The following is a 16063-nucleotide window of genomic DNA, read 5'->3' on the forward strand; positions in this document are numbered from 1 at the left end:
AAACCATGTGCACTGCAGGTGGGGCAGATGTAACATGTGCAGAGAGAATTAGATTTGGGTGGGGTTTTTCTTCAAAGTGAGATCTATATAGCAGTGTAAAAATAAAGCAGTCAGTATTTTCCCTGCACAGAAACAAAATAACTCACCCAAAGCTAAATCTCTCTGCACATGTTACATCTGCCCCCCTGCAGTGCACATGGTTTTGTCCAGCTAAGAAGGAACTTGCCTCAAGAGTGAACTAGAATAAGGCCCTTTGGGAGAGTTTTTCCATTTTTTTAAAGAGGCAATCAATTACATGGCAAAAATCTATCTGGTTTTCCACTTTTTGATTCTCACACCCTATTACATTTAGCTGTATACATGTGATCATTGAATGGGTTGGGTTACCTACCGGATAAGTAAGTTAGGATGTCTTCGATGGTGGGTTCCGGGTTATTCCTCAGTAATGAGTACATGGACATCACCATTCCTGGGCTGCAGAACCCGCACTGGGAGCCGTGAGCTTTGGCTAGCCTCTCCTACAGAGCGGAGATGAGGGGTGATATTTAATAGGATGCGATTTTTCAGCACTTTCCGAAATCGCACGTTATCGCACTTTTGAAAAATTTAATTTTTTGCTGTGAACCTGCCGGACCTGGTTCCAAAAATACAGGGGTCAAAAAGCGTAGGGGTCCCCTGTATTTTTTGAAACCAGCCCCAGACTCTTGGACCGGTCCTAGTTCCAAAAATACGTGGGACAAAAAAAACTGGGGGTACCCCGTATTTTGGAACCAGCACCGGGCTCCTATAGCCCGCGGTGTCATGCCACAGCTGGGGGGACACTTTTTACATAAGGCCCCCGACTCTACCGTGCTCACCGGTAAAATTACCCCCCCCCCCCCAAAAATAGCTTTTTACAGGTGAACTACAAGTCCCAGCAGGCCTCCCCCGCATGCAGAGACTTGGTGAACCACAAGTCCCAGCATGCGGGGCATTAATGGGCCCCTTGGACTTGTAGTCCACCTGTAAAAAGAATGCTAAAAAAAAAAAAAAAACACAGAGAAAAGTAAATGTTTATTAAACACACCTTAATTTTACACCTATACTTACAACACCAGGCTCCAGCATCGACTGCGGGGTGAGCCGGCTTCCTCCGTACTGACAGCCATAAGTACTAAGATTCAAGTCCATACACAGGGCCGGTGCAAGCCCCCCCATCCCCCCCCCACCCCAGGCAAATCCCGTCGCCTGCTTCCCCGCTCCCTGCTTTCTATGGTACCTCTCCTCGGCGGCTCAGTACCGCCCTCCAGTGCCTAGATGCCAAATGCCTAGACCTGCCTAGTGGTGGCACTGGCCCTGTCCATACAATATGGTCCAGTATATATGTATGGATTGTCTGCCAATGCTGGTTAGGAGCAGGACTTCTCCATCACCATGCAGTACAATGGCATATCCTCTCCCCATTCCCCATTATACCCTTCAGTTATATAGCATACCTGGACTGGGTGCAGCCGCGTCGCTGAATTCCCGATCCCTTCGGTTGTGGTGACAGCCATGCCCTGGAGGGAGCAGATGGGAAGCAGGCAGGCAGTGGCTGGATAGTGTCTGACAAGGTGTTAAGGATTATACAACAGCGGAATGCAGCGGGCGCATTAATTCAGAATGTATCGCCACCTTAGCGGTCCTTCCCTTCTCCTAGGCCACTGGAGATTTAATCACATCGTCCAAGGTTCTGGCGATCATAGGGCCCGATTTAGACTTTATTGCTGCTGAGGGAACATGCAGCGGCCATTGAACTAAAAGACGCTGCCCCGCTATAGTGATATCCCACCTTGCGCACTTGTGCTGAAAGAGAATATGCAGCCGTGCAAATATGTCCACGTCTGCAATTTTCTTGGCACTCCCATGAAACGGCCGATCGCAACCCCTAAATTCCCGCTTCCTGTCAATCATCTTGTGGGCGGCTAGCGAAGGAAAAGAGTAGCAAGAGGTTATCGCAGGAAGGAGTAACGCACGGGCATTGCGGTCCAGACCCATGCACAGTACATTGACAATTGCCCACTGTGCAAATTCGCACAGCAGCGATCAGATTTGAATTAGGCCCAAAGTGCCTGTAACTTGCACCTAGCACAAACCATACAGCTCATATGAGGGATGCAAGTACGCTCATGAAGTTTGCATGCAGGGTAAATACTGTTTGCTTTTCCATGTAGCCCATGAATGCTGGGCCTTTGTATTTTTACACCTTGCCATATAGATTTAAAACCCCACCTGTTACACCCCCCAACTACCTGTGTACCCAAGGGAATGCCCAGCATTTTCATGGGGAGGGTGCCTGGTGCGCGGCACCGTGGTCCCACATAATCACTTCCATGAAATGGCGGAACTTGTGGGGGGTGAAAAATAAATAAAAAAAAACAAGAAAAAGCAGCGCTGATTTTAGGCAATCAATCGGTAATAGGTTTAATAACAATTAGACATATTAACATACAATACACTAAAAAACAAAAAATGGATAAAAGGTATTGAATGGACCCGATTCTATAGTCACCAAATTAAAGGGTATTTTGTCCTGCTCTGATCCAGGTGGATAAATGTGATGGAGTCCGTTTTGGCCACTTTATGGTGTCCTGAAGGTGTTTGGGTGGACTCAACCGATGGCCCAGATTGAGGGTGGTGAGCCCAGGTGCAAAAGTATAAATTGGGCCTTCCAGTTCCACCCCTACCAAAATTCACAATATGCAAACAGCAGTGGGTGACAGGGAGAGGCAGAGGGAGGCAGAGTGTGACAGGGAAAACAGTGGGTATCAGGAAGAGGGTGACAGGGGCAGCAGTGGGCTCCTTAATCCTACGCACTGCACCAATGGTAATTCCATGCTGCCAGTGTCTAAGCTCCTCCCTCCTGTGACATCACACACATGGGAACATCGTCAGCCAGAATGGGTTCCTGTACCCTAGAAACGGGGCAATGAAGTTTTACATTAATGCTTCCGTTTTGGTGTTGGTTACAGTGGGCGATGCTATAGACCTAGAAAATGAAGCCAAGTTTCCTCACCTCTGTTTGCACAGCAATTAGATGCAGATTATAGACATGTATTAGAGTTATTTATCTTTTGGCATGTGGCTTAGATCAACAGACCAGAGGGAAGCACCTTGCCGAGGTTCTCATAAAGGGATGCAGTCAAAATCCCGACAGGGTCATATTACCGACAAGGTCAAAGGTCAAAATCCCGCCTGTCGGCACATCGGGTCAAAAAAACAGTGAAAAAACCCATGTCGACCTCACGACCTGTCGACCGAAAGTCATGTTGACTGTTTCACCTGCACATTCTATATGTCGGTATTTTGACCATGTCAGGATTTCAAATATAGGGATTTTAAATCACGGGATTATGTCGGTATTTTGACCATGTCAGGATTTCAAATATAGGGATTTTAAATCACGGGATTTTGTCCTTGTCGGGATTATGACCCATTCGGGATTTTGACCCTGTCGGGATTTCGTACCGAATCCCTCATAAAGGCCTCCCCCCAGCCATCTTATCCAATGTGCAATCAGGGCGTCACAAGCCTAATTTTTTAGGTAAGTAAACATAGATTTTAGCACCCCTCACTCGGGATATTGTAGTGAGCTCCTAATGATTTGTGGTGGGTTTTTCTGGGGCAGAACAAACCTGAAGACAGAGATTGGAGGTAGGAGCAGATAATGGGTGGGTGGGGGTAGAGAGTTTTTGGGTTGGTAAAAACTGTCACAGCTCAAAGTGAAAGTATATTGCAAAAGCCATCATTTAATGTGCTTTTAACTAGTAGAACTGAATAGATTTAAACTTTTTTTCCTTCAGTATATAAAAACCAAGGACCAACACATAGGGCGGGATGTACTAAGGGGAAAATGCGGTAAACCCCCCGTTTTACTATGTACTATTACCCGGCCGCACTGATTTTGCCGGCTAGGGTATCACCACCCTTTGGGTGGCGATACCCTATAGAAGCCTATGGGCTTCTTTTCGCCGCAACCCCCCCTTTCCCTCTCCCTTGGGCTTACCTTCCGGGGTCCAGGAGGACCTGCAAGAAGGTAAGCCCTTCCTCCCCTAGCAACATAGCCGGACGTCCTTACGGCTGCCGCGGGGAGGAGGAGGCGCCGGGGACAGCCTGCTTAGCTGTCCCCGGCGTGAAAGCAATTTAGGCGGCAGGGAGGAGACCCCCCGCACACCACAGTACAGGTCAGGTATCGCAGGGGGGCTCCGTTACCGCACCGCGAATCCAGCCACATATGTTAGCACATATGCGCTGGTATCGCGGTGGGCGGGCAGCGATGTATATTATATGGAAGTCGAGTTACACACACGCCATTTTAGGATAGTATGGCCGCCATTTTGGTTCGCAGAGTTGCGCAAATAAAGTTTCCATACCCGAGTATGCGTGGCAAAGTGGACCAGAAGAGTAGCCATACTATCACACATAAATTCATAAATACATACTGACACCAAGTAAAATATAGTTAAAGGTTTAGAACGCCACACATAGCCTAGTTAGCCCTGCATACATATGTCTGTATCGTGTTTAGTACCGTTCCGTTCAGTTCAGTGTGCGAAGTATTCCGGTCATTGCGAATATTCCGCAATATACACGGCTCGACAGTTATGGATATAATCCATATTCCAGGGACAGTTTCTGTTAAAAGTAGTTAACAAAGGAAACTAGCTCAAACCGGTTCTTATCCTTGCTGACGCCGAAACCACCAAACAAAGGACTCTTAAAGTTCCCTCCCCTGCACCTGGTCAGACCAGGTACAGCGTCTAACCTCCAATCACAGTGGACCGGACATATGATCTCTGGCCAATGAGAATGGCCTTTTGACCTCCCCCTTCTGACCCTATAAGATATGCGACCCAGAGCAGCCAGGGTCTCTTCGGCACAACTACTTTCCCTGGACCTTCCTACCGGACTATCGCTCATTCCTGAACGATAGTGAGCTCTGACCGGACTGCTTTTCACATACTAGATGACCACGGTAAACGGTTGCATTTTCACGGTATTTATTCTTAAAGTATTGTTGGCTGATTGTGTTTTGTATTTGTATTCTTTCCCCTTAGCAGAGTTTGTTTAGTATTCATTGTTATTGTATTGTATCACTTGTTATACCTGTTTATTCTTATTTCTGTAACCCCCTTTTGTCCATTAGGGACTTTAATACAATCTTTTTACGGAGTTCTAACCTCCTTACTTCTATTCAGTGGTCGTGTCTAGTTATTCGCATAATAGCGATAAGGTACATTAAGGACTCTGTCCTTACATTGCGGACTCTGTCCTTTAAGGTATATTCGCACAATTGGAGACAAAGTCCTGCGAAAGGATCTCTTATTAAGGTATCGGTTCTTGGTGTATAACATACAATAGACTGTACGCTGCGCTGCGCTACGTTTTGTTCGCACGCAGTTAGGTATAAAGGGTACGTTGGTTGCGGACTTATTACGTAACCAACGCTTTTCACTTATCGTCACTCTGGTTATATTTTAATCACCATTAACAATTGGGGTGCTCGCCCGGTCGTTTCACAGTCCAGAACTCAGTACCAGGCGTGCGACTCGACCTATACCAGCAAAAGGGTGGAAGTATTTATTTGTTTCCATTGCTGGATAGGCCGAGTCCGCGGCGGTGCGGGGTTCGGGAAGTGCTAGCGCTGAACCCGGAGTACAATAAGTGAAAGCCACATGTTTTAAAGCATATCATACCTAAGTGTTTAGTAAACTGTACTTCTGCCTGCCACAAGTAGTTTAACGGGGTATAGTGTCTTGGGCTGCTTGTTTATTATAGTATATGTACCACGTGCGATAAGGTTCGCACACGTAGAATCTGTGTTTATTATAGTACATAGAGGATCCCCTCTGTGCAAAACTATAATTGTTTATTGTTAGCTACCGCAAAAACAGGGACTCCGCCACGTGGCGACAAGTCCTGGGCCTTTTGCAGTAACGTAAAGCGTCTATTGTGTATTACGCAAGGTGCGCGCGCACGTGCCCACATCGGGAAAGTTTCGCATCTTTGTACGTGGTTTACGGATTAAGTGCGGGATTTATTTCGCATCTTGATACGTAACTCTCGGACAGAGTTAAGGGATTTATTCCACATTTAGGCGCAATTACTGCGTATAGCGAAACCCGAGCGCAACCTTGCAAATACACTATAGAACACGTGGGTGGCCGATTCATCGGCGGCCTGTGAACAAGCGCACGTACACACGTGGCTGTTCATTGGTACTGCACACGCAGCACACATAGGAAGAAGTGAACAGTATTTAAACCACTAGCTTTATTTAAACAGTATAGTAATATACTGCGAATGAAGCGGTGATTTAAGAAAAGAAAATAAGGTTTTCTTTTTGTTCATTTTCTCATAAGCAAGCAACTCAAGCATTATTTTAATAGATTCCTATAGCTTATTATAAGGGATTTATACCTGCATAAGAATCTAGTGAAAAGCTACCGGCCTGGGAAAAATTTTCTGTACAGAAATATTTCAAAAATAAGCATAAGACCTAGGTGTAAATAGCGCCCAGTGTGAAAAAGAACTGAGGCGGACGGGTGTGGGACGGACACAACCCAAGCGCAGTGTAATAGGACAGGTCCAGTTAGGACAGGGTGTACGTGCCGACGTACACATAGGAACTGCCCCTTCAGTGGAATTAATTCCGCTAGGAGGGTACAAGAAGATATATCGGAACGCACTTGTTTCCGATTAGCTACTTTAGAAATCCGATTTTTGGGGGTATAGGAAAACAAGTTTGTTATACCCTGGAAAAATTGTGCCGCATCAAGCAAGTTGGCTAGAAGTTCGCTGCTAGTTGAGAGCTTGGTGATTGAGTATAATACCTCGTATCCTTCGCACCTGCTTGACTGTGGGATGTTCTAGGAAGCTGTAGAAGTGAGTGTTTGGGGAGCTCTCAGATAAGTAATAACCCACCGATATCTATTAAGCTGTGAACGTTTATTCCTGTAACTATGGGTAATAACGGGTCACGCTGTGATAACGTGCAAGATAGGGAGGAAGCAAGCCGGCCAAGAGGATCGGCTGCTTTTATTATGTGCAGGAAGCACGGTGAACTCGCAGTTGTTTACCAAAATAAATGGAGAAAAATGACACAAGGCAGCAAGTTAGAATTTCCCAGTGTTGGTAGCTTCGATCCAGAAATCTTATCGGCAGTAAAAGATGAAATATGCCTACTCTCCAGTCGTAAGGAGAGAGTGAAGCATATAAATATTCTTAAATTGTGGCAGAAGGAAGGACAGGAACAATGGGGAGCCAGAGGTCTGGCAATACCTGATGCAATCAGCCACAATAAAAATGCCAATGCAACCGCTGCCACACTAGAATCAGCTCCCCCACCCCCATATGTGCCGAAGGGGTTAATGTCTCATAAGAAAGACCTAAGTAATAATGTACCTGTTACTAACTTGTACCCTGTTTTATCCCCTTACAAGGAAACCCGAGAGGAAAACGAGCAGCTGTTGGCACTGGCCGTCTCTCATGCAATTAATATGATTGAGGGAAAAGCTCAACCCGCTGTTGAGGCCCCAGCACAGGAGGAGGAGACGGCTGATGCCAACAGCATAGTATTGGACTCAGGTAATGATGCACCACACAGCACAGACACAAATGACTCCCAAGCAGGTCCCAGTAATGCGAATGTGGTACAAACATACCCTGTACGCACACTGGAGGTTCCCTATGGTAAGGCAGACAGAGAGGGTGTGATACCTACCAGAAAGATGACCATGCTAAACCCATGGACACGGTTAGAGCTGCGGTCCATCATTACAGATTTCCCTGACCCAAGGAAAGATCTGGCATTGTGCCGGAAATTTGTAAGGGATCTAGGAAACTCTGATGAGCCCACCAACAAGGATTGGAGAATCATGTTGAGGGCCTGTCTCCCCACTCACATTGACATCCCGAAATTCATTCAGGATAGTGGATTGAAAGTGGACAAGGAGATAAATGATGAGATCAACCAGGAGAATATACGCCTGATTAACTTACAGTTGGGAGTATATTTTCCTGCGGCAGTAGAATATAGCAAGATTTTCACCATCAAACAGAAAGATGGCGAAACTGCTGCTGATTATTTTACAAAAGCCTTACTGGAGGTATCAAAGTACACTGGTGTCTCCGAGCCTAAGGACGACCCCCACCTGAGGGAGATGATTGTCTCTGTGCTGGTGGAAGGGCTTAGGGAAAACCTGAGAGCCAGAGTCCAAACCTCTTTCCCAAATTGGCGTGGAATGACAGTGGATGCCCTACGGGAATCTGCTGTGGACCACGACCGCAACATTAAGAAGCACAGGGAACTGCAAACTGACAAACTGATGATGGTTAGCATCCAAGCCCTTACTAATGCCCCAAACAAAGCTGCATACCAACAACGAAACACCAGGGAAACAGGTAGAAAGCCAATTATCTGTTACAACTGCAATAAGGAGGGACACATTGCAGCTCAGTGTAGGTTCGGAAACCACAGGAGTTATCAGACACATAAGCGAGAATGGGAATCTCACAAAGGTGAGACACGGAGATACCCAGCACCTAGACAATGGGAGGAGACAGACAGGTCACGCAACATGCCTCCTCCCCATCTGATGGCTGACACTGTGCTAAGGGCAACCCAGGTCAGACCATAGGAAACAGGTCATACCTGTATCCTACAGCCAGTTAGACTAACACAACACCTTGGAGAGGAACCTCAGGTGAAGGTTGATATAGCTGGAGTAAGACAAACCTTTTTGGTTGATACAGGGGCGGCCAGATCTGTTCTCAACACTCCTCTTCACTTGGGTTTCACTAACCAATCAGTAGCGGCAATTGGGGTAACAGGAAAAATACAACATTACCCACTGACAAAACCAGCGGAGGTTACAATCGGGCCTCTGCATACCAAACACTCTTTTCTGTTGGCTGCAGCGGCCCCGACTAACCTCCTGGGTAGAGATTTACTATGCAAAATGGGATGTGTCATCTATTGCACCCCCGATGGGGTATTTCTGGACACTCCTAGAAATCTTACACAAGAAGTGCAAGATATGCTGGATAGTCCTCAGAGGCTAATGTTGTGTTCCACTGTTGTAGAATCAAATCCATCTAGGGTAGCTGAAATTACAGCACAAATACCGAGTTCCCTTTGGACTAAAGATGGACAGGATGCTGGGCTGATGGCAAATGTAGCTCCAGTAGAAATCCGCTTAAAAGAAGGCAGGATAGCCCCAAAAATACCGCAATACCCTTTAAAACCTGAAGTTGAGCTAGGAATATTTCCAGTGATCCAACGATTGCTCCAACAGGAAATCCTAGTTAGAACTTCCAGCACGGCCAATAGTCCCATCTTTCCTGTGAAAAAGAGCGGGGGGAGGGGCTACAGACTAGTGCAGGATTTAAGAGGGGTAAACAAGGTAGTTGAGAGCCAATTCCCCGTAGTGCCAAACCCAGCTGTCATCCTAATGCAAATCCCACCTCATTGTACTCATTTCACAGTCATTGATTTGTGTTCAGCATTCTTCTCCGTCCCTTTGCATCCTGACAGCCAGTATCTGTTCGCCTTTACTTACAGAGGAGTACAGTATACCTGGACACGACTCCCCCAAGGATTCATAGACAGCCCCAGCATCTTCTCCCAGGCCTTGCATGATTGTTTACAATCCTTTCAACCCATGAGTGGTTCGATACTGATACAATATGTTGATGACTTATTGTTGTGTTCTGAGTCACTGGAGTCATCAGTGGATGACACTAGACAGCTGCTGATGCATCTCTCAGAGACAGGACATAAAGTATCTAAGGATAAGCTGCAATTATGCCAGACCAGAGTTAAGTATCTGGGCCACTGCCTTACCCAAGGGCTGAGACACCTCACCGACGACAGAATCCAAGCGATTCAGAATATGGTACTGCCACAGACCCAGCATCAGATCCGTACGTTCCTAGGCATGTGTGGATACTGTCGCAATTGGATCCCAGGTTTCTCTATTCTGGCATTACCACTACAAGAGATGGTTTCCTCAACTAAGCCAGATCGGGTCTCTCATACTGAGGAATCTGAGCTGGCTTTTGAGGAACTAAAGGTGAGCCTAACAAAGGCCCCAGCACTGGGAATGCCAGATTATGGGAAACCCTTTGAACTGTACGGAACTGAATCAGGTGGGTGTGCGGCAGGAGTACTTGTACAAAAGCATGGTGATGCCAACCGACCAATAGCGTACTACAGTGGCCAGCTGGACACAGTAGCACGCTCACTCCCAACTTGCTTACGAAGTGTGGCTGCAATAGCACAACTAGTAAGTAAGAGTGAGGACGTAGTGTTGGGACACGATTTAACTGTTCATGCTCCCCATGCTGTCTCTGCCCTCCTAAATTCTGCCCAAACACGTCATGTGTCCTCAGCACGGTTCACTAAGTGGGAACTGGCGCTGATGGCCCCAGTAAATATTACCATCAAAAGATGCAACACACTAAACCCAGCCACATTCCTTCCTCATGTGCCTTGGAGGGCACAACTACTTTCCCTGGACCTTCCTACCGGACTATCGCTCATTCCTGAACGATAGTGAGCTCTGACCGGACTGCTTTTCACATACTAGATGACCACGGTAAACGGTTGCATTTTCACGGTATTTATTCTTAAAGTATTGTTGGCTGATTGTGTTTTGTATTTGTATTCTTTCCCCTTAGCAGAGTTTGTTTAGTATTCATTGTTATTGTATTGTATCACTTGTTATACCTGTTTATTCTTATTTCTGTAACCCCCTTTTGTCCATTAGGGACTTTAATACAATCTTTTTACGGAGTTCTAACCTCCTTACTTCTATTCAGTGGTCGTGTCTAGTTATTCGCATAATAGCTATAAGGTACATTAAGGACTCTGTCCTTACATTGCGGACTCTGTCCTTTAAGGTATATTCGCACAATTGGAGACAAAGTCCTGCGAAAGGATCTCTTATTAAGGTATCGGTTCTTGGTGTATAACATACAATAGACTGTACGCTGCGCTGCGCTACGTTTTGTTCGCACGCAGTTAGGTATAAAGGGTACGTTGGTTGCGGACTTATTACGTAACCAACGCTTTTCACTTATCGTCACTCTGGTTATATTTTGGGTGATGGAAATGTTGCTGAATATGGTAAAGCAGAGTTTAGTGAGGGTGAGGATAAACATGACTGCATGACCTACCTGAATCAGACCTTCACAGCACGTCCTGACATAAGCGACAGCCCATTAAGTGAGGTAGACATAACCTTATTCACAGATGGTAGCTGTCATAGACAAACGGACACGGGAGAGCTTTGCACAGGCTACGCAGTAGTAGATGGAGAAGGTATTGTGGAAGCTGAACCCTTGGGACCACCTCACTCAGCACAAGTAGCGGAACTGGTGGCACTGACCAGAGCATGTGAACTGGCCAAAGGGAAATCAGTTAACATATATACCGACTCCAGATATGCTTTCGGAGTAGTCCATGATTTTGGAGCCCTATGGCGCCTCCGAAATTTCATGACGGCGGCTGGCACACCAGTGGCGCATGCGACATATATTAGGAGACTTCTGGGAGCTATCCAGCTTCCAGACAGAGTGGCTGTTATCAAGTGCAAAGCTCACACATCAGAGAAGGACCCGGTGTCACTTGGTAACAGCCGCGCTGATGAGGCAGCGAAAAGGGCCGCATGCCCTGTAAATATTTTCACCCATCCCACCAACCTTTGTACACTGAACATGGTATCCACATCCAAACTGATAGACATGCAGAATTTGTGTTCCCCACAGGAAAGAGCAGTATGGAAGTCGAAGGGATGTGGCCAAGAGTCCACAGGACTTTGGAGAGATGGACACGGGAAACCAGTGGCCCCCAGAGCATACCTTCCTAGTCTAGCCGAGGCGGCCCATGGGCTGACACATCTTGGGAAGGAAGGTATGTGCAAGCTGGTAAAGGCCTACTGGTGTGCACCAGGGTTCGCTTCTCAAGCAGGTAGAGTGGCAATGTCATGCCTCACCTGTTTGAGGAAGAACGTTGGAAAAGCCATCCCAACAGAGCCATCCCACATCCCTCCTACAGAAGGCCCTTTCCAGGTAATACAAATCGACTTCATACAGTTACCACCCTGTAGAAATTTGAAATATGTATTGGTTTGTGTTGACATGTTTTCCAGCTGGGTGGAGGCTTTCCCCGCTGCCTCCAACACTGCTACCTTTACAGCAAAGAAAATATGTCAGGAGTTTGTCTGTAGGTATGGTATCCCAAAGGTCATTGAGAGTGACAGAGGCACTCATTTCACAGGAGAGGTCTTCCAAATCATGTGTAAACTCCTGGGGATTAATAGTAAACTTCATACTCCATATCGTCCCCAGGCGAGCGCCAAAGTTGAGAGAATGAATGGTACTATTAAGAACAAATTGGGTAAAGTTATGGCTGAAACAGGGTTGTTATGGCCAGAGGCATTGCCTATTGTGCTGTATAGCATTAGGACCACTCCCAGGACTCCGCTCAACTTGTCCCCCTTCGAGATATTGTTTGGTCGGCAGCCACACATCATGATAGACCCACAGGATGATCTCAAATGTAACAATGAGCTAACTGTACAGTATATCCTAAAGCTAAACAAACAGCTAAGGGAGCAACAAAAGCAGCTGAAGTTACTGAACCCTGATATGCCTACCGAGAATTGTCATAATCTTAAACCAGGAGACTTTGTTATGATCCGAAATTTTTTACGCTCAGGTTGTTTGATAGACCGTTGGGAAGGACCGTACCAAGTTTTGTTGACCAGCACTACATCAATTAAAGTCGCAGAGAGAGAGACTTGGATACATTCGTCCCACTGCAAGAAAGCCAGTAACCCAGAGTCCCAGTGTGCAGAGAGCGAGAGAGAAGAAGTGTCGCTAGAAGCATTGTTTCGGGAACACTGAGAAGCAGCCAAGGTCGAGCAACCTGAGCGAACAAAGGTCTAAGAGCAGAGCAAAATAAAAGTCCCCTGGTAGAGATGATGGAAGGACTCCAAGCAAAAGGTTCACAGTTATGCATATATGTCTTTGTTTTCTTTCTGTGTTCTTTTATTCACCCAAAGATACTCGGTGGCTGCCACATTCTAGAGCGATCGGAGCGGAGTTCTGACAGTGTAATAATGGACCCAGATATGGGTGAGGTAGAATCCCTAAACCAGCTTGACACTTTGCCCATGACAGGAGAAGGTAAAAGGTATGAGGGAAACGTAGTTCAAGGGCTATGTGATGAGTTATTGTCTGGTGAGTACTGTGTCTGTAGATATTGTCAACCTAAAATGGAAGAAGAATGCATCCAGCGATGTCAGTCGACAAGTAAGGCAACTACCGGCCGACATCCCTTGAGTGATTATCACTCATTAGTGGGTAAGGTTTTAAACCAAACAGAATGCTGGGTGTGTTCACAAGTGTTACATAAAAGGAGTAGTGTAGGCCTAGTCCCATACCCGCTTAATATTTCAGAGATAAGCGTATTAAAGAAGGGGAGGCCATTGGATAAGAGATACCTGTATACCAGGTCCCCTAGTCTTAGATTACACCCATACCAAGTGGATAAATCCCTGGTATGTATGAACTTCTCAAGTTCCAGAACAATTGGTACTTGGGAAGTGACATGGCAAAACCAGACAATAACTTACTCCCAGCATCCAGATGGAGAGCCCATAGATAAAGAATTATTATTAAAAATCCGAACCAGTGGAAGACACTATAAATATGTTTACACGGTGAAGAAAAGTAAAATGATGGCCGGCAGAGTATCAGCCGGCTACTGTAATATGACCCTACAGCCAGAAACATGTGAGGAACGAGTCAGGGAGCAGGGGACGGGGATGTTCTTATGGATAATGTGTGACAAGATAATGAAATACTCTGTCCCTTATTTTCTCCCTGACGATGTTTATTATATTTGTGGTAGAAGGGCGTACAAATGGCTCTCCATGAACTACGTTGGTATTTGTTATCTAGGCAGAGTGTTACCGGAAGTGATGACCCTCACACATGATGAGATGATGAACATACACAGAGGTATTTCTCCTCCTTACACTCATACCCATTATGACCAAATCCATAAAAGGGATTTAACCATCAGAAAAGAACCCCTAGCTTCCGAAATGATACACGAGTCGTTCGGTATCCAACTCCTCATTGCTTTAGATATCACCCATACCGCCAGAGGAGTCATAAATTTTAAATATATACAAGCATTAGCCAGCTTGGTAGATAACATCACTGAGATTTATGATGACACCTTTAGATACACTGGGAAGGAGTTGCAAGCGTATAAAAGAGAACTAGTCCAACATCGAATGGTGTTGAACTATCTGACAGCTATGACAGGAGGATATTGCGTCACCCTTTCTACACAGTTTGGGGTGAAATGTTGTACATATATCACCAACAATACTGAAGACCCAGAAGAAATCATCGATCACCGGATGGATGAGATTCTTCAGCTTAAATGGGAATTTAGAAGGGAACATAATATCAGCCTGGCAGAAATAGGTAACAAAGTTAGCGAATGGACCTCCTGGTTGAATCCAATGCACTGGTTCTCTGGTTTAGGAGAATGGGCGCAGGGGATCATAGCTAGCATAGGAAAACTCCTCCTCTGTATCGGTGGTGCCATCATAGTCTTTGTGCTATTGTTCAAATGTTTAAAGGTGGTGACCCGGGGAAAGACAAAACGTACCGAAATCATGAGTGTAAGAACGAGAGATACAGAGGAAGACCAGGGTTTGGTATATGACCCTAAAATCGAAACCACCTCCCTTTAAAGAAACCATATTTGTGAACGTGTATATGTTGTAACCACCCCTGTTTTTATTTTTATCCCAAAATTGTACATTATCCTTCGTGACCCTGAGTAGGTTGTTCGATAAATGCGGCCCATCGTTTATCCATGATCCTGGATCAGCCGAGAGCAGATGGTTTACTCCCCTTATATGTTTAATTCATGTATCCCAATTTCTCTGTTAGGATTATGAATTTCTGTATTATCGTGTGAAATGTTTTGTATTGTAACAGTTTTATAATTACTGTTAAAGGGTGGACTATGGAAGTCGAGTTACACACACGCCATTTTAGGATAGTATGGCCGCCATTTTGGTTCGCAGAGTTGCGCAAATAAAGTTTCCATACCCGAGTATGCGTGGCAAAGTGGACCAGAAGAGTAGCCATACTATCACACATAAATTCATAAATACATACTGACACCAAGTAAAATATAGTTAAAGGTTTAGAACGCCACACATAGCCTAGTTAGCCCTGCATACATATGTCTGTATCGTGTTTAGTACCGTTCCGTTCAGTTCAGTGTGCGAAGTATTCCGGTCATTGCGAATATTCCGCAATATACACGGCTCGACAGTTATGGATATAATCCATATTCCAGGGACAGTTTCTGTTAAAAGTAGTTAACAAAGGAAACTAGCTCAAACCGGTTCTTATCCTTGCTGACGCCGAAACCACCAAACAAAGGACTCTTAAAGTTCCCTCCCCTGCACCTGGTCAGACCAGGTACAGCGTCTAACCTCCAATCACAGTGGACCGGACATATGATCTCTGGCCAATGAGAATGGCCTTTTGACCTCCCCCTTCTGACCCTATAAGATATGCGACCCAGAGCAGCCAGGGTCTCTTCGGCACAACTACTTTCCCTGGACCTTCCTACCGGACTATCGCTCATTCCTGAACGATAGTGAGCTCTGACCGGACTGCTTTTCACATACTAGATGACCACGGTAAACGGTTGCATTTTCACGGTATTTATTCTTAAAGTATTGTTGGCTGATTGTGTTTTGTATTTGTATTCTTTCCCCTTAGCAGAGTTTGTTTAGTATTCATTGTTATTGTATTGTATCACTTGTTATACCTGTTTATTCTTATTTCTGTAACCCCCTTTTGTCCATTAGGGACTTTAATACAATCTTTTTACGGAGTTCTAACCTCCTTACTTCTATTCAGTGGTCGTGTCTAGTTATTCGCATAATAGCGATAAGGTACATTAAGGACTCTGTCCTTACATTGCGGACTCTGTCCTTTA

General features: G+C 45.6%; 1 protein-coding gene across 1 annotated transcript in view; it reads right to left on the bottom strand.

The window, feature by feature from the left end:
- LOC146020848 (aldehyde oxidase 1-like) overlaps positions 1–16063 on the bottom strand; it is a 98304-nt gene that overhangs the window by 63859 nt on the left and 18382 nt on the right. Inside the window, exons 4-5 of the mRNA XM_083154367.1 lie at positions 1476–1584; positions 392–518 (exon numbers count right to left, since the gene is read on the bottom strand). Of these exons, the coding sequence (XP_083010493.1) occupies positions 392–518; positions 1476–1584 (236 nt within the window). The remainder of the gene's footprint in view (positions 1–391; positions 519–1475; positions 1585–16063) is intronic.

This window comes from Crinia signifera, chromosome 7 (assembly GCF_055691185.1).
Source record: "Crinia signifera chromosome 7, ASM5569118v1, whole genome shotgun sequence".
NCBI lineage: Eukaryota > Metazoa > Chordata > Amphibia > Anura > Myobatrachidae > Crinia > Crinia signifera.